The sequence below is a fragment of the Hirundo rustica genome, chromosome 13, assembly GCF_015227805.2.
Source record: "Hirundo rustica isolate bHirRus1 chromosome 13, bHirRus1.pri.v3, whole genome shotgun sequence".
Classification (NCBI taxonomy): Eukaryota; Metazoa; Chordata; class Aves; order Passeriformes; family Hirundinidae; genus Hirundo; species Hirundo rustica.
The window spans coordinates 11,773,730-11,798,752 of record NC_053462.1 but is presented as its reverse complement, the minus strand read 5'-3'; the positions used below and the strand labels follow the sequence as shown (position 1 = coordinate 11,798,752).

The window sequence follows — 25,023 nt, the reverse complement described above, 5'->3', positions numbered from 1 at the left end:
CCCGTCCCGGGGCCTGTTCTTTTGAATTATTCTTGTATAAATTGCCTGCACAAATACGTGCTGTTTCACTGAGGTTCACCTTTAGCAGCTGTTAAATCCAGCTGCCAAACATTACAAACAAATAAATTAATAAAGTGGTTGGGCTGAAATGATTTGTGTTGCCTAATTTTCAAAAAATTAACAGCCTTGCTCACAGGTCAGGAAAAGTGCTGACCAGTGCCAAATATGATGGGAAAGGCAAAATTCCCTTAAAAGTGTTGGTTGGTCCCTCTCACACTGCACGAGGCAGGCTGGTGACATGACATTTATTTATGCTGGATAAAAATATCAGTCAGAAGTTGCCTGAGCAGCCATTTCCCATGGCTGACTTTTTCCCACATTGGTATGACTTCATGTGGCTTGGAACTTAGAAGCTGTGTTAGTTAGCAAACAATGAGGGAAGTGGCTCTGGTGAAATCGCCCCGACTCCTGAACCCTCCTCCAGAATTTTAAAATAAACTTTCTAACTGGTGAGGCTGAAATTTTGGGGTTTTTTAGCTTTTCCCCCATAGTCAGCAGGGAAATGAGTGTCTGCCCTGCCTGACAAGTCAAACTTTTAAGTGAGAAAATTGGTATTTTGAGCCACTGTAGTGACCAAGGGCATCCTTTTCTTGTCCTCTAAGTGAAGAATTCCTTTCTGGAGATGTACATTTATTCCACTGTTTTGTTTAGATTACTTCAAGAGTCTTCTTTGGAGAACCTGGCCCGTGGTTCAATGATCTGGATATGGATGGTGACAAAACATCAGTTTTTCATGATGTAGATGGCTCTGTGTCAGAATATCCAGGCTCATACCTGATCAAAGAAGACAACTGGTTAATCAAGCATCCTGACTGCATTGACGTGCCCGACTGGAGAGGCTCCATCTGCAGTGGGCACTTTGCACAAGTAAGGCTGCTTGCCTTGCAGTATCATTATCACTTTGGTTTATTTAAAATTTCTTAGCACTTCAAAGCTTGACCTGTAGAAATGGACTTTCTTCAGAGTTCCCAGTGTTTATGTATCAGCATGTCTGCACAGGTGGCTTTGAACATAAGAAATACTGTGGTATGTTTTCTGAAACCTTGGCCTTGGCTGCTGACAGCTCCAACAGCTTCTGCCTGAAGCCTCCTGAGAGCTCCACGGGCTTTCACAGATTAATATTCATAAATACATGGGCTGTTGGCTAGTTATTTTCCCCTGATTTATGGAGGGAAGTGTTGCCCACAGCGTTATGGGAAATGTGCTGATGACTTGAAATTAGACTTCAGCTTTCATGTTCTTTCATCCTGTGTGTGACCACCAAACCATTCTTCCCACCACAGGAGGCCTGAGTGCTGCTGTCATGAGAGTCCTCACTTTCCTCTGCTGAGAGTGCCTGGTTTTGTCTTGTGTGTTGCAACAGTTGGGGTTTTTTGTGTGTAGTGCCACTACAGCCAATTTCTAACCACTGAGACGGGTTTCAGGCTTCTGAAACCCAGACAGAAGGATCCTTGTTCAGCACAAGTCAGATGTCTGAGGCAGATACTGTCCTGCTGCTGAGGGTTGCAGGATGCTGTGGAATATCTCAGCCCTGCTGCAGCCTCTGGCACAAGCACTTAAACTCAGGGGATGAGGAAATTTTTTTTTTTTTTTTTTTTTTTTTTTTAACTGAAAACAGTTTGCTTTGTTGAAATGGAAGCCTAAGGAATTGAACAGAAGTGCACAGCCCACAGGTCCCTGCCCAGCACACAGGACTTGCACCAGTTCACATGTATTGAGTATCTGAACATTTCACTGTAGTTCATTAAACCCTTGGTGATCGATTTTTTGTTTTGGGGGTTTTTTTTCCATCTAGATGTACATCCAAGCCTACAAGCCAGCCAACCTGAAAATGAAAATAATAAAAAATGACTACCACAATCACCCACTCTACTTGGAAGGGGCTTTGAGCAAAAGCACTCATTACCAGCAGTATCAGCCAGTTATAACGCTGAGGAAAGGCTACACCATCCACTGGGACAAGACAGCCCCTGAAGAGCTGGCCATATGGCTCATCAACTTCAACAAGTGAGTGAACTGAATCCCAACATTCCAGTACAATCATGTAACTGCACATTTTTAATGGGTGAGGTCATCACCTCATGAGCTCTTCCAGAATGAACATGCCTGTTACAGGAAGTCCATTGAGTTCACCATCTTTTCATGAGCCATCTCAGGTTCCTGTTTCCTCCCCCAGGAAGCTCTGTAAGATAACACAGTTCATTTTTGGAAGTTCAGAGCTAATTCATTCCTGCTGCATGGAAGTCGCAGGTGTAGAAGTCAGGAGCAGATCTTCCCTACATTGCTTAAATAACCCATGGTTGTTATGTCTAATTTATGTTGCATTGATCCATTCTAAACCATGAATTTTTTTAACTGGACAGGAAAAAGTTTACTGTAAATTATTTAGTTCAGTTTCCAGCATGCTCAGGAAAATAACAGTTACGTTATAACTTTTTAAATGTGGGTCTTTGCTATTTTTAGGAATGACTGGATCCAAGTAGGGTTTTGCTATCCTAAAGGGACGACATTTTCCATTCTCTCAGACATCCACAATCGTCTCTTGAAGAAAACATACAAAACTGGAACCTTCTACAGAACGTCCCAAATGGAGAAACTGGAGCACAGATATCCTACCAAAGGGTACTACTACTGGGATGAGGACACTGGGTAAGAAAGCAGGGCTTGCTGGTTTGGACATTGCTTTGGGAATGATGCTGGAATTGTGAGCTGTTTGGCTAATGCCACTAGTGGGGATTGCAACAAAACCAGGGAGGTTTTCTCTTTGATTTTCCTGGGACTCCCAGTCATTTGCAGTCTCTGCTGCATTGCAAATTACTCTGGGAAGTGATTTTCCAAGTGAATACAAATTAGAAAACCAACCAACAAACAAAAAAAGACAAAAGCAAAGTGCAGACCATGAAACTTAAGTGAAGACATGCACAGCGCTTATTGTTTTGAACAACTATTTATAAACACCATGACAGGGTGCACACAATGAACAGGAACTGAGTGTAAAGCCTGTTATTTTAAAGGATTAAAATAATGGGAAAGAAAGAAAAGAAAAGAAAAGAAAAGAAAAGAAAAGAAAAGAAAAGAAAAGAAAAGAAAAGAAAAGAAAAGAAAAGAAAAGAAAAGAAAAGAAAAGAAAAGAAAAGAAAAGAAAAGAAAAGAAAAGAAAAGAAAAGAAAAGAAAAGAAAAGAAAAAGAAAAGAAAAAAAAAGAAAGAAAGAAAGAAAGAAAGAAAGAAAGAAAGAAAGAAAGAAAGAAAGAAAGAAAGAAAGAAAGAAAGAAAGAAAGAAAGAAAGAAAGAAAGAAAGAAAGAAAAGAAAGAAAGAAAGAAAGAAAGAAAGAAAGAAAGAAAGAAAGAAAGAAAGAAAGAAAGAAAGAAAGAAAGAGAAAGACAGACCTGAAATACAAAACATGTATTTCTACATATATGCATATAATAGAGGTCAGAAGGCATTCTGGTGCCATCTGATTTCTCTGTTTTGTTTTCCGTGAGCTCCCTAAATAATTTCTGAGATGAGTGTGCCCTTTTATTTGCATGAGGGATGTTAGGCACTATAAAACATGATGCCAAGGGCTGCAATGAAAATAATTGCAAAGCATAGGAAGGAGACCACCAAAACTCAGTATGTTTTTGCAGAAATGTTTGAAGGATGCTGTTTGGTTTTTTTTCTCCTGCCTGCAGGCTGCTGTTTCTGAAACTCAAAGCTCAAAATGAGAAGGAGAAATTTGCTTTCTGCTCTGTGAAGGGCTGTGAGCGAATAAGAATCAAAGCTGTGATCCCAAAGATGGCTGGTGTCAGTGACTGTGAAGCCACAGCCTATCCCAAGTACATTGAGACACCAATAGTGGAAGTGCCAATGCCAAAGAAGCTCTCTAGTGCACAACTGGTAAAACAGCTGATTTCTTATCACAGATTCGTTGATCTTGTAAATGTGGCACATATTGTGCCCACAGACATAGAAAATCTTTGCGCCAGGGTCAGTATATGCTTTGCCTGATTTTCTGAAATGGTTCAGGCAGGTGAAATAATATGAAACAGATTCTTAAAACGTGCGGAGAGCCACTGCAAGCCATATACTTGGTCTGTTGGGGCTCTGATGTGATGTGCTGCTCTTGAAAGCACTGGGTGAAAACTGATGAGCTGGAAGACAGGTTGGTCCAGTGAATGTGATTTTGGAGCCCTCAGCTCCTCCAGGCTGTAAGAACAGCAGTGACGGACAGGAGACTGAATAGTAGAGTTGAATTATTCTCATTTATATAATACATAACACAATCTCCCACATCCAGTCTGGTTCTGGCGGAGGAAGTGGGGTATTTATCTGTTATATGGGTTTTTTTCACTCATCACCCTTGAAACAGGAACACACAGCAAGGCCTCAGAGAATTATGTGTCAGTTCTGCAAAGTAAGAATCACTCTGCCATTCAGTGAAACAATTTAACTGGTGACAGGATGGGCAGAGACGTTACCATTGTGCCCAGTTTCATTAGCAATTTAATATGGCAAGTCAGTGCTTGTTATGTAGCTTCCTTGTTGATTGAATTTCAAGGTTTGAAATGTTTTCATCAAAAATGCAACATTCAGGTAATGGACATTCTCACTAGAATATCTGGGTTGTTTTTTTTTTGTTTTGTTTTGCAAACAGAAGACCAGGGACCACTTAATTGAAGTGAAAATAGAAACTTATAAGAAACAGTACTTCCACCTGAAGGATGACTTTGCATACATTGAGGTGAGAAAATCCTCTCAACGAACTTAATGGGGTGCAATTCTACACCATCTGCTTTATCTTCATGGAAAGCTTGCTTACAAAGTTACCATGGAGAGTTAAATTCGGGTCATTTCTGCTTTTTATTTTGGAAAGTAAAAAAAAAAAAGAAAAAAAAAAGAAAAAAGAAGAAAAAAAAAAAAAAAGGCTATATCTTCTCCTACTAGGCAGCATAGCAGGACCTCAGAGATCTGGAGTTCTTCCCTTTGAAGCAAACAGCAGTCCTGTGACTCCAGACTATCAGAGCTTCTTACAGGTGGTTGTTTGCAATTGTGTTACTGTGAGAGATCAAGAATATTTTTCCCCCTGCCCAGGTTGATGGTGTCAGGTTTTTCCTCACTGAAGAGGGTATCCAGCTGGTTGTGATTGATGGACACCACGGAAAAGTTGTTGATCGAGTAACATTCAAAAACTCCATTCTGCAGGGAATCCCAGCACAGATAGAGAATTATGTCAACAACATCAAAGACCAGTGAGTAAATAATCTGTTCTCACTAAGGTGCAATGTACAAGAATGCTGCATAACACTCATCTTTTTCCTGGATTTTATCACCCAACATGGGCCAGACACCCAACAGCAGAGCAATACACCCAATGTATTTTTGTGCCTGATGACTCCAAAAGAGCCCAAATGTGTGCAGGACATGCAGGCAGCAGCAGGATGCACACTCTTTGATTCAGGGACTGATTGAGACCCAGATAATTTGCAGGGCTGCATGTGATTAATAAACTGCAGAGCTACATTTATGTTGTGGGTTATTGGCAAACTGCAAGCCTAAATTCACAAGGTACTTATCTGTATGGAGACACACAGCTTGCATTTTTTTACTGCTTGTATGTTTTCTCAAATTGCAGATGATTGCACTAATAAAATACATCCCCCTTTGCACGTTCCCCTGCCCAGACCTAAAGTCTGGACTATTTTGTATTTTAAGTCTGGTAGCCAGGAGTGCAGAGTTTTGGAAATAGGTGGTAAGTAGCCAAAAGATGTTCCTGCATCTTGGAGGACAGTGGCTTCTTCTGCTGGAAGGAGAATTGGAACCACATCATTAATCCATTAACCAAAGGGGTTGTTCCCACATTAGCTTGCGGAGTGTTTGTGGGAAGTGAATATATTTAGTTATTATGAAATCTGTTTTGATTTGAAATTTGATGTGTAATATTTGATACAAGTATGAGTGCTTTGTTGACAAATCATCTGAAATCGCTGTGGGCAGATCGACAGGATATTGTTCTGGCATTTACTCTAGACACTTGGGGGAAGCTTGCACAGGGTGCCATGCAGGTGTGGTCAGATGTGTTTCTATTGTCTTAAATAATTCTACAGGTTTCAAAAATCACATCACATAGTTACTTCAGGCAAGCATGGTAATTTCTCACTTTTCTTTCATATAAAAAATAAGAAATCTTTTTAGAGAAGCCATCATCCTGCTTTAAAAAAATCTCAATCCTGGCTAAATCCAGTTCCTGATCAGGAATAATAGTAATAATATTAACACACTTTTTAAACAGAAGTGCACTGAAAGGAAAAGCATCAGGCCAACAAAAGTCTCAGAGAAGTGAATTTCTTCAAGTTTAGTCCGCCAATGAAAGAACAAGAAATTACTTGAGACTTGCTAAGGGCATCCCAGGGAGAAAATGGGTTTCTCTGAGCAAAGCAGGATGGAACTGCAGGCTGGAAACATTTAAATCATTCTAGAAATCCAGGTTTAAAAATAATAATAATAATAATAATAATAATAATAATAATAATAATAATAATAGTGGTTTCTGTCTGCTTTCTAATGGGTTTTGGATGACTGGAAAAATCATCTATGACCAAACTGTTGGAAAGCATTGAACAGCATTAAGGCTGAAGGCACTTAGTAGTTCATGGGTGTGTGAACACACAGGCAAGAGTTACCAGTGCTCAGGACAAACAAGTGAGGAATGTGTTCTGACTCTCACATCTCTTTGCGTCCTTCAGCTCCATAGTGCTGATGACATCTAAAGGAAGATTCATTTCAAGAGGACCATGGACTAAAATACTGGAAAAACTTGGAGCAGGAGAGGGTTTTAGACTAAAAGGTAATCAGATTTAAAATCTCATTTCTAACCTCCCATTATGCCAGTAAAGGGACCTTTTTTCTGCCTCTAAACTTTGCCTTGCTTGTTTCTATCAGCACGTGCTCAAATCTCCTGGAACCAGTAATTTATTTATTCAGAAAGGTTGTACCTACTGCAGCTTTGGGTAACATGCTCAGTTTAAAACTGTAGATAGAAAAAACACACTGGCAGCTTTTCTTAGAAGTAAATAATTCAGGGGATTTGATTTTCTAGATTAATTTTAGATTAAAAGACCTTTTAATAATAGAAATATTGAGCCTTTCACCCACTAAATGCCCCAAAGCAGGATTTTTTTACTTATCTGAGCATTTTTTAAGCTGTTTTTTTTGTTGAAACGTTCTGACTTGATGGCACAAGGCGTATTGATTTCAGAGCATCACATATTGCATTAGAACACAGCTCCGTGTGCACATTGCTGCAGTCAGCTCTGTGAGCTGTTGGCACAATCCCATCCGCGTCCTACACGTGGCTCTCGTGCACCTGCACCCCTCCAGCCATGAGGTGCACACACACGAGTGGGTTTCTGGTGCTCTCCTGGCACACTCCAAACTTATTTGCTCCGATTTGCAGAAAAAATGGCTTTTGTCGGCTTCAAAGGCAGCTTCCGCCCCGTCTGGGTGAAGCTGGACACTGACGAGGACTCAGCTAAAATCTACCAGGCACTGCCAATTCCTGTGGTGAAGAAAATGAAGCTGTGAGGACACCCTGCTGTGCCTGCTGGCCGCCAGCGCTGCCGCGTGGGACGGACGGACGGACGGACAGACTACTGACCGCTCTGCGCCGCCCTCGTAGCATTTTGTTGTTGTTGTTGTTGCTGTTCAAAGAGAAATCTCAGTGTCAGTAGCTCGAGTGGTGACGGCGACGCCCTGCTCCGTGGCCGAGGCCACCTGCGCGAGGGCCGAGCTGCGTCCCCAGGTGCTGCTTCTATCAGCCCCCTGGCACAGACTGACGTTAGTGCCGCCTCTTGAAGGGGAGCTCTTGGCCTGAAGACCATCCAGGATTGTTGCTCCTACCGGCCTCTAAGTTGTCTGAAGACTTCTTCTTTTCCGTAGTGCAACTAGCTGCTCACGTAGACGTGGAAGGCCAGTTCAAAGGCTGGTTGACAATCTGGGGTAGAAGGAGCGGATTTGAGTGATTACCTGGATGCTGGGAAGCGTAACTGGACAGCAAGCTTTTCTCCTAAAGCTTCTGTGAGGTCTGATCAAGCTCTTTGGGGTGTGTGTTGCACATGCAGCCCACGGCACATAGTTGGGGAAGAGATGACAAGAGTGGACAAAACATGCCAGCAGAGACTGATGGAACCACCTATTTCTGCTTCCTCAGAAATCTGCGTCTTTCCTATGGATCAAGGGGTTTTAATAGTGGTTGTGCAAATAGGAAATTTTCCTTCAACAAGCAGCTGCAGGCTAGAAGGAGAGCAATGTCAATTAGCACAAGTATTTTCTCAGCCTTTCCCATTCAGCCTTTCCCTCGGTGTAACAACATGCAGGATCAATTCATCGTTGCCAGCTAAACCCATCCCAATTCAAAGTTTCCAATTTTTGACTAGGAATACTGGGACTTACCTTATTCAGCAGCAAATAGGGTGAGCTGCCCTTACCTTTCCCAGGACATCAGAGGGGACAGGACCAGACTGCTCTGCTGTGTGTTGCTTTCTAATCCTGTCCTGAGGCTTAATATATTATGTCTTGGTCCTCCTGTAAGAATTACTGGAAACCTGGATGAGGTCTTTCCAGGTGGCTGAAGAATTAAAGTGAGAATCCCAATGCACTAGTTGGATGTCTTTTACCTCCTTTCCCCCTGCTTCAAACCAATACCTGGGCACTGAAGGCAGGTCAGAGTGAATCAGGACGTTTCAGGGGCATCTCTTGAAGCTGGGAAATTAAACATTATCTTGTAAAACACTGAGTGCATTTCTGGTGTTCAGTGATATTTCTGTCAGTTGCCCGGAAATACCACAAAGGCGTTTCTGGAGGCTGTGGCTGCTGTAAGAAATCTAAGGGCAGGGGGGAAGTGTGAAAGACATGACAAGATTTTCAAAGAATGTCAATCTTGCCACTAAGACTTGAGTTTGTTTCCCCACTTTATCTCTGCTTGTCCTCGCTGCCACATAAATTATTCCAATTGCTGATGGCTACTTTATTTATGTAATTAAGTTGTTTTTTTTCCCCACAGCATCAAAAATGCTACCTGGAAATTAGACTAAAAAGCAAGGATTTTGTGTGTCATTCCAAAGGCTGGGCAGATACTGGTTTAGATCAGTTGCTCTGAATGTCAAAGCAAGCATGAACAAAATTTAGATAGTACTGTACGTTACATTCCCCTCAAGCCTCTCCTGGGTTTTGAAACTGGAAACGTTCTTTTCAGACTTACTACAAAATTGTTTTGAGTTCACTGAATGTCATGTGTATTGTATTAAAAAAAATAATTTAAAAAAAAAAAAAAGAAAGAAAGAAAAGAAAAAAAAAAAAAAAAAAAAAAAAAAAAAAAAAAAAAAAAAAAAGCCAAGCATTCCCTCCCCGCTTCCCAACAAGAGTCTTGAAATGAATGCTCCTTAGGCATCTGTGCCATTTACAGAGTGAATGGGCAACATTTGTAGAAGGCAAATAAGGTCAGCTGTTTATTCCCCAAAATTCTTATGGTAGTTTGGGGATTTCATAAATTATTCCACGAAAGAGTCAGTCTCACTGGCGTTTCAACCATGATCATGCAAAACGTTTATCTGATGTCCCATGACGGCCAAAACAGTGCCAGATCCGTGAAGTCAAGGGAAGAGACCAACAGGAATTCCCTTGGGTCTGTCAGTTTGGGTTGTCTAAACCTTTTCCCTGCCCTGAGCCGGTGCTGTTGATGCCATTGCAGCAGTCTTGGTGGAACACGTTTGCTTCCAGGAGATGGACCGGAGCAGTATTTCCTTCAGGAGCACTTAGCAGATGGTGGGCAGGAAAGCAAGGCTGGGGATGTGCCTGGAGTGGGATTTGGCTTTGTACAAGCTCCAGAGATGGGGTTGCCCTCTGCAGTGCTCCACTGGCCGCAGCCATTTCCCCTCTAAGAGTGTAACTCCCCAGAAGCATCCCACCAGGATCTATCTCCTAGACCGCTTTGCTCCGCCTCTAGGAGCATGCTGCCTTTGTGCTGAAGCGTGGCTTCTGATTTTACTCTTTGGGGAATCCTCAGGGTGAAAGCATAAGATTGGCTCCAGGAAAAGCTTTTCTTCTTTTTCTTTTTCCTTTCCTAAAAGATTTCACCTTATTAAGAGAGAAAACTCAAGCAGCTTGTCCCATGAGCTTGTCCCATGGGGCCTGTTTTGGAGCTGGGGAGGGTGTCCCGCTGTGAATGCTGAGCAGGGAACCACTGCAGGCTGTGAGCCCCAGGGAGAGCAGAGCATCCTGGCTGTGTGCAGGGACAGCCACGCTGGGGAAATGCCCAGGGCTTCCCCTGACCTGCCCTGGAGCCATCCCCGTGTCCCCTGGGGACAGAACAGGGCCTGGTGCCACCGCCAGTCAGCGAGAGCTTTGTGCCACAGGATTCCTCTTTGGTCTCTGACTGTTTGGAAACTGCACATCCTGCCCAGGGAATTCCCCCGCTGCTCGCCCTCTGCCCACCCTGTACAGACCCTGCACAAGCTGCAGTGACCCTCTCTGTGAGGTTTTATTACTGCAGATGTTTCCGTGTTTGCCTACGCAGTTGCCATTGGTGGAGTGGGATTTTTTTTTTGGTCGCATTTTGTTTGTCTCTTTGTTTGTTCGGATGTTTGGGTTTTATTGCCTCTGTTCAATTGCTTGTTTTACCTGTCGCCGAAACAGCTGGTCCTTTTTCGGAGTTAGATGTTTGTACATTTTCTTATAGACTTTCCAGTGAAAAAAAAAAAAAAAAAAGATATATTTTCTATTAATTTATTACAATGGCACTAAGACAACTAAATTGCAGACACATGAAGCATTTTTACTGGAGTTGAGCATTGTCCAGTTTGTTAAGGAGGTTGGCAATGTGTCTTTTCTGATAGTCTGCCTTGCACTTGAAAGCTCTCTATGTCCACAGACCGTGGTGGCGCATTGACTGTTGGGTTTATGATGACAAGAGCTCTTGGGACGTTTTTTCCAAAAGATTGTGGCTTACAACTGAAATAACACGTAGTTGTTCGGAGTACACAATGTTTATCAAAATAAATATTCAGTGCAAATTTCGTATTTTATTTTTGCCTCCCTCCTTATTTCAGAAGACAAAACCCAAGGGGCCAAGCAGCCCCTGTCTGAATCTGTTGGCCGGTCCACACTGACCACACCTTTCACTGCCCGGTGAGAGCTGCAGGATCTGAGAGAGGGGGACGGGAAGGGGAGGAGATGGGAATGGGGAGGGGTGGGGGGAGATATTACAGCCATGGGAAAGGCCTGGATTTGGGGCAGGTGGGGCACTATTGGGTGACAGGCCAGAAAATTGGAAATGCACCTGACTAGAGGGGCTCAAAGGAAGATGTGGAAAGAGTTCCCCCCCCCCCCCCCCCCATCTCAACTCCTGCCAGGATGCAGGAAAACATCACTGCTGCTGCTGGGCTGTGTGTGCCTGTGTATCCGTGTGTTTGGGACTAGGGATGGCTGAGTGCATCTGTTACCTAAGATTTAAAAGAATAAAAATATAACACAATTTAATATGTTTAATAAAATATGTTTTAATAACTAGATTACATATTATAAAGAGAACATAAATTATTAAAAGAGTATTACAGACTAGAAGAGAATGGAATAGTTTATTTTGGAAAAGACCGGTACGGTCATTGAGTCGAACAGCCATAACCAAGCATTCCAAAGTCCACTGCTAAACCATGTCCAGAAGTGCCGCATTAAAACATATTATAATTTTGTTTTGTAAGTATATGATATAATAAAGATTTCTATTCTATTCTATTCTATTCTATTCTATTCTATTCTATTCTATTCTATTCTATTCTATTCTATTCTATTCCATTCCATTCCATTCCATTCCATTCCTTTTCGCTGGAGCAGGCCGTTCCCTGTCCGCGCGCGCCCTCTGGTGGCCGCTCCCGGGCTCGGCTCCCGGCGCTTCCCGACCCCGGCAGCGCCGCGCTGTTCCCGCGAGTCTCTCCCGGGCATCCGGCCCCAAACTGGGCTGTCACAGCTCCTGCTGCCCGCTGCGAGCTGTAGGGATGCTCCCCCCGCTGCTTCACAGAGTTTTGATCCTCCCCAGTCCTGCGGACCACAGGAAACGCTGTGTCCCCAAATCCAGTGCTTTTTGCGCAAACCCTCGCGGACGCCTCGGCCAGAAGCTGAAGCCGCTGTGATGTGTCCCGGCTTTTTCAGCCTGGAAGGGCGATCCCAGCAGCTGTCTCAGGGGCTGTTCTGCCACCCCCTCTTCTGACCAGAGGGTGGGGGAGGGATGTGTACAAACCACGGCTGCAGCCGCACCCTTCCTTCTTCTTGCGTGGCATCTTCACCAAGCACCTTCAGGAGCTCCTCCCTGGGGTGATCCCTCAGTGGTGGAGCTGAACCCAGCACGGACACTCGCTGTAAAACCTCCACAACGAAACAGCAGGGAGAGCTCCAGCACTCTGCAAAGGGTTCTGTTTGCAATTTCCGAGTGTAAGGCTCAGCTGGAGTGTCTCAGCACTCTCAGGACATGGTAAGGGGCCTGTGATAAGGGAACAGTGACAGGATTCTACAGGAAATTGCTCGGGAGGAAGCCCCTTACAAATAAGTCTCTCTCTTGCTTTGCCAGAGGTGTAATGTGAGATCACAGTGAAATTACCATAACCCCATCTCCTCTCCTACTGTGGCAGTGTAGGATGAGCAGTACAGGATCATGTTTCTTAAAGCACAGATAGCTCACCTGAGAGCAAAGGGCCTGCCAGCTGATAGCAACACCTAAGGAAATGAATGCAGCTCATTTATTTCTGCTTTCCTGTAGACCAGCTCCAGTAGCCAAGTGTTACAGCTGCCTCTCTCGAACACGGGCTGCTCTGATTACAAATCTAAAGTTGATTTTCTCATCCCAGAAAAGTGAGACTGTCCCGGTTTATCACTACTGCCAGAAATAACAGCACAGCTGAAATACATTTCAGGCCTTAGCTGGGTTATCTGAGAACTGTCTTAAATGGTGATGTTCTGTGGGAACAGAGGCTGAGAGGAGTGGTGATAAAAAGTGGTCTTGCCCTCATTAGGTTACACAGCTCATTAGTTCGAAACAAATTACCTGGTAGCCACATGAAAGGCAAGACCGTTGTTTTTTCAAGATTTCGTGTTCAACTGCTGTCTTAAATGCGAAAGCATTTGCATGTCTGTGCTTCCATTAAGCTCCTGGCAACTCCATCCTATTATAAGTGCAATTATCTAAAGTCCACACAGTGATTAACATGCTGTACAGCACCTGAAAGACAGCAGCTGACTATCAAGGGTTGGCAAGGCACAGGGTATGGCTGTGGATACAACTGGCAGGATAAATAATAAAATACTCATATAAAAGTCTCACGTAATTTCAAATATGCACTATTTTGGACACTTCTGAAATATTATTTCAGATGAGGGGATGAAAACAGACTGATTTCTAAGTTTTTTGAAGAAAGAAGTTGAATGAAATGGAGTTGCAGGAAGGACAAGTAAAAAAAAAACCCAAATATAAAAGATGGCCTGCAGGCACAAATCTCAGAAATAACAGCAATAGTCACATAAATACACCTATTAAACCTTTTTGCTTATTTTTATATTGACTCAGCAACTGCTTAACCATGATCTTGTTTTCAATACACCCTTGCATTACAATTATTCCTGTATAATTCAGTCTTCCTCACTACAGAGAAAACTAAGTTTCAGCAAGATCCAGGTCACTTCATGGTGCTGTTCAATCCTTGCACCTTGCAAGCAAATTCCAGGGTCTTGCTGATCACCTCTTTCCAATGCTCACAGAGCCCTGATGACATGTAACTCTGCCACCAATTAAGTCAGCCAAGCTGGTTGTTAATGATTTAATGAGTGCTCAATGCTCTGGTCAGTGCTTCCCACAGAATTAGCGGGCAGGGTGCCAAGAAAGAAGTCCAGCCTCCGCTCAGACACAAGTGATAATCACCTTTAAAAGCAGCACATTACAGGCAGTAAGTAGGGGCCCACAGGTGTTTTTGAGGTATCAATAAATTATCTAAGGGAAAAAAGTTTGGGATAGAAACTCCATGAATTAGAGCATTCCAGCTGCTATTCTGTGAAAAACAGGGTGTCTTCTGTCCCACTGCAACAGAGACAGAATTCTGGAGTTAGAAAGAAAAAGGTTCTGTTTCTAAGAAGTTGTAGCCTTTGCCCGTAAGACTGGGAAAAGGCTGAAACTCCTTTAACTGTCCCATTTTCCCCTCCCGAAATACCAATGTCTATGTAATAATAATAAACACACATAACACCAATTTTAAAAAAATTAATTATTACATTACTGTTAATTTAAATGATTGTTAGCAGATCTGGTTTTCCTATCACAGAAACAGTTGGTAGAATGCCACTGATAACCCAGCTAGTGTCAGCACTGGTCTGTTAAGGAGCATCACACGGAAAAGGAACAAAGCATTTCCCATCTGTCCCTGGCTGAAGCCTGGCACTGTGCAATGTCTGGTTGTTGTGTGTTACAGCAGCTTTTTAAATGCTAATCAAAAACTGCCCTGCACAGAGCTCTCCTGTGTCCAACCCCCTGCACCTCCTGACTACTGCAGAAGAAAAAATACCATCATCCAAAAATCCAAGTGGAGTGATTTTCCTTCTTCTTTTCCTTCCTGGCAATTTGGTACGACCTGAATTCAGTGGGATTTGTCCTGTTAAAAGGGAACAGTATAAAAGTGATACTCAAAAATAGTTCATTTTATCCCAGAGTGAGGATTATGAAATAGCAGGGTATCAATGGACCTAGGATGGCAATCTTAATTAAGAAAAACATGATGAATTAGGCATTCAAATTAGGCATTTCAAAAACAGAGGTTTCCCCTCTATTCAGGCACAGGTTCTCTGAATTTCTATAAATATCCAATGCAATCAAAAGAAAAAAACCTCTGGAAAAGGCAGTGTTACTCCCTGATTAAAAAAGGAAATGAGCCACAGATAGAAGAATGGAAATAATTTATAAGCTTTACCAGAAATCCAGGGAGAACAGTGGCTAAACACCAGATAAAAGTAGGTTGTTCCACATCTCTACAAAATGGTGTTTTAATTTATGATTTCCTTTTTGGGACGAAATTGAAAGCGTTCAGGAACAGCAACAGAAAAGTAGATTCTCTTGGAAGTCAAGGCTGACCTGATTGTTCAGAGAAATGCTTTGACTCCTATAAGTTAAGATCAGAAATCCTGTTGTAGTTTGTGTCTGAACAGTTTAAAGAAAAAAACCCAAATCAACAAAACCCAGAGTATTTTTTCCAGTATTTTATTACGTAAAAGGTTGATTGTCCATTGGAAATTTTTCACAAAGTGCAACCACATCCTGTGTAGCATCATTGACAAACTCTATTTTTTTTTCTTTTGAGTAGGACAGCTGGGTTAAAAAATTAACAGTAGCTCAGAAAAGTTAGTTATAGCACTAGAACAGAGAAACCACTATGCTGGGAGGAGAAAGGCAGCAGATGTTTCACTGTCATGAAAACAGATGATTTTCCATGTACCTCTGTATAGAACTGAAGAAAAAAAGGAAATAGTAAGAGCTATAATTACAACCCTACTGGTTGAAATTAGTTTTAAAAGAGATATCTGATTGTGGAACCAAAAATTCTGTTATTGAAAGCCTGATAAGCCTCCAAAGGAGACTTCACCTTCTGAGGTACTCATAGAACATTCCTGATCTTATGTAACTTTTTGAGGATATTTATTTTGATACATATATATTCATGTGTGTGATAGGGTTTGGGCTTCTTAAATCATCACCAAACATTTGGTTATCTAACACGGTCCCAGGACAAGTGCAACTGTCTCAAAGACTTTACCAGTTTTATAAGGCAATTCAGGTTATTCTTGAGTAATGAAATGTGATAGAAGAGGAAGATAGGCTGAGGTAAAGCAGCTCCTGCCAGACTGCAATATTATACTTACTGGTATATTTCAGTATTTGTTTAGAGTAAAGCACGAAAAAGGGAGAAGAAAAATGGAAGAGTAAAAGAAATTTATTTTGTGAAGGCAGCATTTTGTGTTTTATATCAAAAAGCAACTGCCAAGTCATCACACGGATTAAAAACCTAAAAAAACAAAACAAACCCCAAAAAGACCTCCAAACACTTGAAATTTGATTAAGCTATGTGGCACCTGCTTTTAATTAGAAAGGGGAAAGACCCAATCTACTGTAAATGTAGATTTATGATTGACTGAAGTGTCTATACTCAAAAGCTGGGCTATAGCTATAGTGTAGTAATTGTTTCTCCAACAGTCTCAAACCCAACCTGATCAAAAAGGAAATAACATTAGGAAGAATACAAAACTGCACTCCCATGTCTTTTGATCAAAATCTTAACTGTCACCTTTACACCATAACTTTGAAAAGAAAAAACTCATTAGTATTTCATTTTTATAGTTTCACCTGACCTCTGTTCTTCCCTTGAGATGAGAAGCAATACTGTTTACAAAGGGTGGTGCTAACCCAGAACATGTGACCAAATGATAATTAGTTATGCACAAGAATTGGACTGCACATCTCAACTATTCAAATATCTACTGAGACTCTTCTCAACTCTGTTGCACATCTGCATTAGTATAAGAATATAAAAAGTAATAGTTAATCCTGAAAAAGCAAATTTTAATTTTCCACTCAAACAGGTACAGGCCTGTTTAGTGAAGTGTAGCTGCAAAGGTTTCTTTAATATAAATTCATACAAATGTAATTAAAATTAAATAAAATCAATCAACTGGAACCTTCATCAACATCATTTAGTCCTTACATATGGAAACCAAGGATGAGTCAGTCTGCCTCTTGAATACATAACCAAATGCAGACCTATTAAAAGTTTTTACTACTCCTCAAGAAGACAGTAAGTTTAGTGACATTTTTTTTATTTCAGAACAAGGACTCAGTCACAGTTTCATACTTTTGATACTGAAGTATTCCACAAAATTAACCACTATGGTTCAATTAGGACCTTTTATCCAAAACACTTGGATTTTAGCACCTTAAAGAAAAAGTAACACCATACCAGTATTGAATGAAGACAGTTGATACTGTGCTCATCTTCTGCAAAATGATGCAGACCACACTACTCGGTGCCTTTAGTTCCTAACTGGTAGTAAGGCAGAAGGGAAACAATTCTAAGCAAAGCATTTGACTGAATACAATTTGAGTAATAATAAAACCTCCCCAATTATACAAAATATTGGCTCCCATATGTCCAACTCCATACTATTCAAATCAAATGGTCACTTACAGTCAACCATGTCAGCCAGGAATCTGTACCAAGAAAAAAAAAAAACAACCATCAAAATCTGACCAGATCAGCATCAGTAAGTGATAAATCTAACTCAAAGTTTAACTCTGTGCTAGTTTAACTCTGCAACTAGCGCTTTTTCAACCCATTAAATCAGTAAACCAAATTAACTTCAGAGTTAAAGCTTTTTCTTCCAGCTCACTGCCTGAGTAACGGGGCACAACGGCACAGCTGCTTCCACAGGCACAATCCTTCAGCAGCAGGAGTGAATGCCTGGGATTCATCTCCACTTCTCACCCTGACACTGCTCGTGCAGGTGCTGTAACTCCATTCCCTCCTGAAGGGCACAGAGTGTTCCTCCTGGACAGACCTGGAGTGCATTAGTAGAGCTCCTACTTAGCATCCATCACATTCCTGAGCACTCCCACAGATTTCCTGGGACACAACGGGTTGAGTTTATTTTAAAGAAACAGACAGTCTAACCAAACATATCCTAAACCCTGTAATTTCAGGTATCTTTGGCCACTATTCTTTTCAAATTTGGGCAGTTTTGTGTGTATCAAACCATCTTCTAAGAGAATTTTTCCACACTGTACTTGGTTCTCTGGCAGCAGCTGTGAATCCATGATTTTCACACCCAAGATGGACACAGTTGCTACAGATGAACATCAATGTATTCTGAAACAATAATTCTTTTCCACTTAAATTAAGTTTGTGATGTTAGACACACAGATTTGTATGCTAGTTTTAAACAACAACAAAAACATAAAAAAATTACAAACTAAAGCAGTCAATTGCTGGCATGAAGCGTTACCTCTCCTGTAACTGAACAAATGGCCAACAGCAATGAATGAACTGGTGAATTTCAACATAAATTTAAGCTTCAGTAGTCTCTGCTTCCTTCCTCCCCAAAACCCAGGACTCATCAGCAGATTCCCTTCAAGGAGCAGCAGAGCAGGATTCAGTCTGGGTACCGTGGCTGTCATAGCTCCTCTCTCTGGTTGGTTGCTCGGTTGTCCTCTTTGACACCGTTAGATTTCTTCTCTGTGTCTTTTTCTTCTTTGCTTTTTCAGGTTTTGTTTTGTTTTTCACTTTCTCATTTCCATCTGCTCCTTTGCCAGGATAAACCTGACCTTCCAGAGTAACATCTGCACACCTTTCCTGGTTTATCAGGAAGTCTTTGATCTCCCAGGCGTAGCCACCATCCCGCAGCATGAAGATGGCTCGATTGGAGCCAACAATAAACCTAGAGGAAAAATCCATACTTTTTTTCAGTTAACTCTTTCAAAGTGCTTTTCAAACACTGCAGCATTTGCTCAGAGAGCCTCCATGACTGAGGCACATGTTTAAGAGCAAGAAGCCGGTCTAGTTGTTGCCTGGGGATGGGGACAAGAGAACAGTCTTCTAGGACATTTAAGAATAAAATGTAAGAAGTATATTAATAAATAACCAAGGAAAATTAAGGAAACATTTAGAACTGATTTGACACTATGTAAAACCCACTAATGAGCATTAAATTTGTTTTACACACTTACTGCAACACTTTGCAGCCTCAATGCAAGAGGACAACACTCTTCTGTTTCAAAATGATGCTCAGAGAGAAAAAGAATCACATTTTTTAGCAGGGGAACAAAAAGCTTTTTGTGGTGACAAGTCTTCAGAGTGTGATCTTTTCCATCAAGCACATAGAGGCAGCTAGAACTGATAAAGAGCTGAACCACAGTGAGATAAAAAGCATATGGGCTATACACATACACACAGTGCATAAACTCTGAAAAGGTTTCTGCACCACACCACAAGTCTTGTCACAACTGACAAAGAAACAGAAATGGATGATGGAGGTGGAGAACAGCAAAGGATGAGCAGTTGAAAAGGTTTTCAGGAAGAAAGAAAGGGTTCTACAAATGCAAGAACTTTATCCTTGTGCACAACCAGCTCACCTCTGCACGTCGTAGTTTTGCATTGAAGAGACTGCCCTGCCACAAGCTGGTGATTTCTTCTGTCTCCTTTTCTGTGGGATTTCCCGACACTGTGACAAACATCATCAAAGTCTTCCCTTCTTTGTCAGCTTCAGGATGCTTTCAGGCTTGCCTGGATCTATCTTTGAGAAATCTATTGGTGCTGGAGGCCTCTTGTGTTCAGGGAGATCTCCCTCTTCAATGTCATCATCTTTCTGTTTTGAAAACAACAAGGAAGCTTTAAACTCAACTGTTCCCAAATACATTTGGGTCCTTTTTTTAAATTTCTCTTTGCTTAGAGAATAACTGCTTTGATAAAACAGTTTTTAGCTGAATGATGGAGATTGTGAAACCAAAAGAAACAGTGACTGTTGTTTCAAGGTACTTCACCAAGAGTGCTCTTTCACTTATAAACCTCCCCTGAAAATGATGTACATTTTCATACTGACAGGTGGAATTTCATTTTATCACACACTGAGAAACATTTCAGCCTTAAGGCTCATTCAACAAAGTTTCACACCTACGAAACATCATAAAATAGTATTATTTTTTTCTTCAGTTTTCACAAATATTTATTATGCATGTGAGATGAAATGGGAAAGCTGCAATAAAAAAGCCTCATACACACATATATGAAAAAAACATTCACCTGATATTGCTTTCAGAGGTCAAAACTCACTTCTGAGAATCATGTGATTGCCTGAGAATTTAAGTTTCCTTACTTTGTATCTTTAAACAATTAAACCCACAAGAATTCAATTTTCTTTCTGTGCTTATGCTACATAAAGACTTTGACTAAAGATTTCATGACTTTTCTAATGCACAGATGCAGCTCACAGCCTGACAACATAATCACCCAGAGTAAATCACTCCTACATAAAAGAAAAAAATTAACCTCTTGATGCCTCTGCTGAGGCTGACAGCCATTTAAATATTTGGAAAGGCACAATCAAACTTCTGCCCCTTCAAACACTGCTTCTCCTTCTTCCCCTTCACTCTTAGATCTAGTTTTAAATGTGCAAAACATATTTCTGGACTAAACAAACGAATAGGGATATAATTCAGCATTATAAAGTCACTCCAGGACACAGACTCACACACTTAAACAGTAACATGAGGTTCCAGAGGGAAAGCATTACATACACACAGGAAAAACTGCATATTCCTTCACTTGCTTGTCCCCTCAGCTCCCATTCTCAGATATTTCTTATAAACGCCCTGCATTTTGATTTTTAAAACCATTAGTAACACATGCCACTTAATTGCTTAGCCAATTCAATGATCAGAGTGAAGCCTGAGAAACTCAGAGCCTGTAAGAGTAATAAACTACTTAAAGCACCTGACATTTCAGTAACTAAGAGAAGTCCAGCCCAGATTCACAGTTCTGTGTCCAGCTGCCCAGAACTCCAGGTGAGTCCCTTTCCATGAGGAAAATCCCTCAGTGGCTTCCCTCGAGCTCTAGCTGTGCAACTGAGCTGTTGAAGCACCTCTGCCTCTTTGCCCTGCTGCCCATCCTTGTTTCCACCAGCTCACTCTCCCAGATCACCAGGCAGTCATGCACATGGTGCAAGGGGCAGCACGAGATCCTCCTGGGAAAACTGCTGGAGCCACAGACTCAGGCTTGTGGCTGAACCCAAGCACATCATAACATCCAATGGTTTTAGACTAATTGCCAGGGAAATAGAAAATATGTGGAGCTATTTCACTCAGCTGAGAGTAATGACATTTGATTCTGTACAGATCTACGCCCTCTGCCCCTCATTCCCAAGCACAGTTCCTGCTCTTACCCGAATTCACAGTGGCCCCTTTGTTTCTCATCCCACTCCACCAAGTGCACTCACGCCCTTTCTTCTCCTCCATCCCCCTCAAGCCTTTCATGTTCCCTGTGTCCTGACTCCCACCCGGCAAAACACCCTGCAGTTGACCATCCCAGGAGAGCAAACAACCCCTGATTGCTGAGCCCTGCCCCAGTGCCCGTTCTGCTCCGTGTGCCGCTCCTCAAGGACACCCCCAGCTGCTCTGCCACATCTGCAGCTGTGCAGCACACCCTGACCTGGATCAGGGACCTGCTCCAGCGGAAAAGGAAAAACTCTCATCAGGCTCCTGACCTGCCCACGAGGGTTGGAGCAGAATATACAGTCAAGAGTTACAAAAGCATAAACGTGAGCCTCCTTTTCCACCATCTCATTAAAAAGAGATGGTCACCTTTTACGATTTTTTTCCTACAAAGCCAAATTTGGTTCAAGTTGGGCAATATTAAGCTTTGATTTTTTTAGCAGCTGGGCCTGCTGGGTCCTTGGCTGATAACACCAACAGAAAAGTGAACTTCGAGCCTTTTATTAATTTTATTAAGATTTCAACTCAATTTTCCAAGAACCTACCTTCCTAAAGGGATAGATGCAGTAAAAATCCATGGGATGAACAAGTCCATAACCTACCAACCAGGACCAAGGCAGGCATCCGTACTTCCTGTTACTTTAGCTAAAATTCACATATTACACACTTCACCTTGCTTTACAGCTGGCAACTGCTGTTGCATAAAACAGAAGTTCTCTCTATTATTTCCTTCGGGGTGTTTTGCAAAATATTCCAGGGAAAAACCTCGCAGGAAAGGATAAATAACAGTGAGGACCACTCTGGCATTTATTAGAAGATGATGGAACATAACATAGTGAAAAGAATCTAACAGTGGCATAGCAACCGTAAAGAGAGTGATGGGAAACCGCCAGGGAAAGTTAAGGCAGCGGGCTGATAAGGATGAAGGCAACTAGAGAGAGCTGGAATTAGAAGTTGTTACTATGAGGAAAGATAGATAAGAAACAACAAACCAAAACAGCGACGTATCTACCCTGTAAACGTGAAATGACTATTTCTCCTGGTATCCACCCTCTCGGTCACGTGTGTATCCCTCAATACTTCGAAAAAACCAGCCTTTTCAGCCATACGGCAGGCACCGAGCACCTGGCTGGGTGCTGGGGCTCTGGGAAGGCGGGACAGGGCCAGCGGGGCAGGGCAGGCTGAGGGCCGCCACACGGACCCAGAGCCTCGGAGGAAGGAACACGGCACCGGCCACCCTCCACCACGCTCGGGGATCCCTCCCGCCCGGGGACCCCTCGCCTTCCCGGGACCGGGCAGAGCGGCCGCTGCCCCGCGGAGCTGCCCCGGCCAGGCCCCGCCGCCCCCCGGCAGCCGCGGCGCTCCCTCCGCGTGGTGCGGGCGGATCCCGCCGGCCCCGGCGCCTCCCGCACCTCCCACTGCTCCAGCAGCCGGGCCATGTCCGCGTCGTTGTAGTCCCGAATGTCCTTCTTCTTGGGCGGCCCCTCCCGCCTCTTCCCCTCGGAGCCGCCGGTCGCGGCCGCCGCGCCCAGACACAGCGCCAGGGCCAGCAGCGCCCAGCCCGCGGCCGCCGCCATCTTCTGCCGCTCTCGGGAAGGCGGCCCCGGCCGCCTCATGGGCGGGGGCAGCGCGGCCGGGCCGGGAGGAGGAGCTGGAAGGGCAGGGGAGCTGGATGGGCCGGGAGGCGGAGCTGGAAGGGCAGCGGGGCGGGATGGATCGGGCCGGGAGGAGGAGATAGAAGGGCAGCGGAGCGGGATGGATCGGGATGGGAGGCGGAGATAGAAGGGCTGCGGGGCGGGGTGGATCGGGCCGGGAGGAGGAGATAGAAGGGCAGAGGGGCGGGGTGGATCGGGCCGGGAGGAGGAGATAGAAGGGCAGCGGGACGGGATGGATCGGGCCGGGAGGAGGAGATAGAAGGGCAGCGGGGCGGGATGGATCGGGCCGGGAGGAGGAGATAGAAGGGCTGCGGGGCGGGGTGGATCGGGCCGGGAGGAGGAGATAGAAGGGCAGCGGGGCGGGATGGATCGGGCCGGGAGGAGGAGATAGAAGGGCAGCGGGGCGGGATGGATCGGGCCGGGAGGAGGAGATAGAAGGGCAGCGGGGCGGGGTGGATCGGGATGGGAGGCGGAGCTGGAAGGGCTGCGGGGCGGGCTGGGCGCGGCCCGGGTCTGGTCTCCGGAGCGGCCGGGGCTGACGGGCATTGCCGCCTCCCCCCCGCCGCACCCGGTGCCGCTGTCCCCGCACGAAGCCCCGCTCCAGGCGGTGCAGGCCCCGCTGCGGTCCTGCAGGGCCCGGGCAGGGAGTGAACGCTGGGCACTAAAAGGTTAAAACGAGTAAATAAATGCTGGGCCCAGCGCCTGGGATCTAAACTATGTGGTTGCTTCTTGTTGCTTTCGTTTTTAAAAAAGGGATGAAAAGTATCTGGGTTTGCTGATGTGTGATGGGAACTGGGCCCATTGTATGAGTCTTCTGATTTTGACTACTGTCTCAGCAATATTAGGTTTCTAAAAGAAAACTATTAAAATTAATGCTGTTTGTTACTAAAATACAAGTCCAGAACATCTGACCGCCATAGAAAAGTAAGAGGTACAGGTTTTTCTTTGTACAGGCTGTTTTTCCATCATCTAAACGAAATTACATGTATGTATGTCTGCACATCCTTATATTTCACTCCAGTCATTTTTTTTCTTCATGGTAGCATTTTAATTACAAATGCCACAATGTTGTCTTCTACCTTTCACCTTGGATTCCAGTAAATTCAAACTTGGGAATTCAAGGAAGCCTCACAGTTACTACTGCTGGTAGATATTAATTGCAGTCAGGCTGATAAGTAAACAGGCTGCTTTTCCATTCCAGCATTGAAGACAGACCAGGTTCAGAGCAGAGGAACTAATTCTGTTGAGAGAACTCTTCAATCCTGTTACTGTACCATAGAATCCTGTAATCACAGAATGGTTTGGGTTGGAAGGCGCTTTAAAGATCATTTAGTTTCAATGCCAGATGATCCAGCTCTGGCCCATGATGTACCAGGAGGCCGGTGCCTTTATGGGCAAGGTGTGCAAATACAAAACAAAAGCAGTCTGGAGGCCGGGGCATGGGTTTGGGGATGCTCTCCAAAGCCTGGACTAACTCCTGAAGTGACCACACACTGCAGGGCCACGTAGCTGGTGAACACCAGGGAGACGCGGCACATAAAGCAGCAGCAGCTTGCCAAGCACACGTGAGAAACAGCAGAGGAGGATGTGGGATCCAAGATTTCAGCACCCCCATAAAGAACCAGCAAGGGCTGCAGCCTCCATGTGTTTTACAACATTTCAGACATGCTGCCAGTGCCTGAGGAACAGGAAGCAGCCCAGAGCTATTCGTGGAGCTTGTTAAATGTACATAACTGAAACAGGGTTTAGACAAGTACTTCTCACAGAGCTGTCCAATACCAGAGCCACTAATGAGCACATTTGCTCAGTGATTTCTCATTAAATATAACGAACATCAGGTGTACCATATCAGATTGCCGTGATTAATGAGGTTTTACTAAAATAGGTTTCTGCTAGCTTTTGTTATTACTGGATCATGCATACATTCACTGGGGAAAAAAAATGAAGATTCTATCTTGGAATGCTGGACTTGCAGCATAAAGTATTTTCACTGAATTTCTACTAGGAAATATTTTCTTCCATTCTGTTTTCTCTTGTTAGAACAAACTAAGCCAACCTACTTTCTTTAATATCTGATACTACGTTCAGATATGGATCTCAAAAGTAACCCAATTCCCTTTGGTAGGTGAACAAGTTGTTCAGTATACCCAGGACTGCACCAAACAACATTATACATTTCCCTGTCGTGCCAATAAAAGCTTTAACTTGAAAAGGAGGTAGTTTTCATGCTTGGCTCTGACTTTGCAACTACCTCTGTTCAAGCAAAATT

At 43.4% G+C, this 25,023-nt stretch overlaps 2 protein-coding genes across 5 annotated transcripts in view; one reads left to right on the top strand and one right to left on the bottom strand.

Annotated features, from left to right (window-relative positions):
- Positions 1 to 11,107, top strand: part of CEMIP (cell migration inducing hyaluronidase 1) — a 109,814-nt gene extending 98,707 nt beyond the window's left edge. For all 4 annotated transcript variants that reach the window (XM_040077085.1, XM_040077087.1, XM_058422334.1 and 1 more), the window contains exons 22-29: positions 712 to 927; positions 1,856 to 2,067; positions 2,524 to 2,709; positions 3,734 to 3,938; positions 4,696 to 4,782; positions 5,133 to 5,290; positions 6,785 to 6,885; positions 7,495 to 11,107. In XM_040077085.1, coding sequence (XP_039933019.1) covers positions 712 to 927; positions 1,856 to 2,067; positions 2,524 to 2,709; positions 3,734 to 3,938; positions 4,696 to 4,782; positions 5,133 to 5,290; positions 6,785 to 6,885; positions 7,495 to 7,622 — 1,293 coding nt within the window. In that variant the 3' untranslated portion in view covers positions 7,623 to 11,107. The remainder of the gene's footprint in view (positions 1 to 711; positions 928 to 1,855; positions 2,068 to 2,523; positions 2,710 to 3,733; positions 3,939 to 4,695; positions 4,783 to 5,132; positions 5,291 to 6,784; positions 6,886 to 7,494) is intronic.
- A 4,204-nt stretch (positions 11,108 to 15,311) lies between these two features.
- Positions 15,312 to 22,693, bottom strand: MESD (mesoderm development LRP chaperone). Its single transcript, XM_040077084.1, is given in 6 exon segments — positions 15,312 to 18,353; positions 18,356 to 18,551; positions 19,246 to 19,262; positions 19,264 to 19,364; positions 19,367 to 19,478; positions 22,512 to 22,693. Coding segments are annotated over 6 exon segments (657 nt in total). The 5' UTR covers positions 22,677 to 22,693; the 3' UTR covers positions 15,312 to 18,287.
- Between the last annotated feature and the right edge of the window lie 2,330 nt (positions 22,694 to 25,023).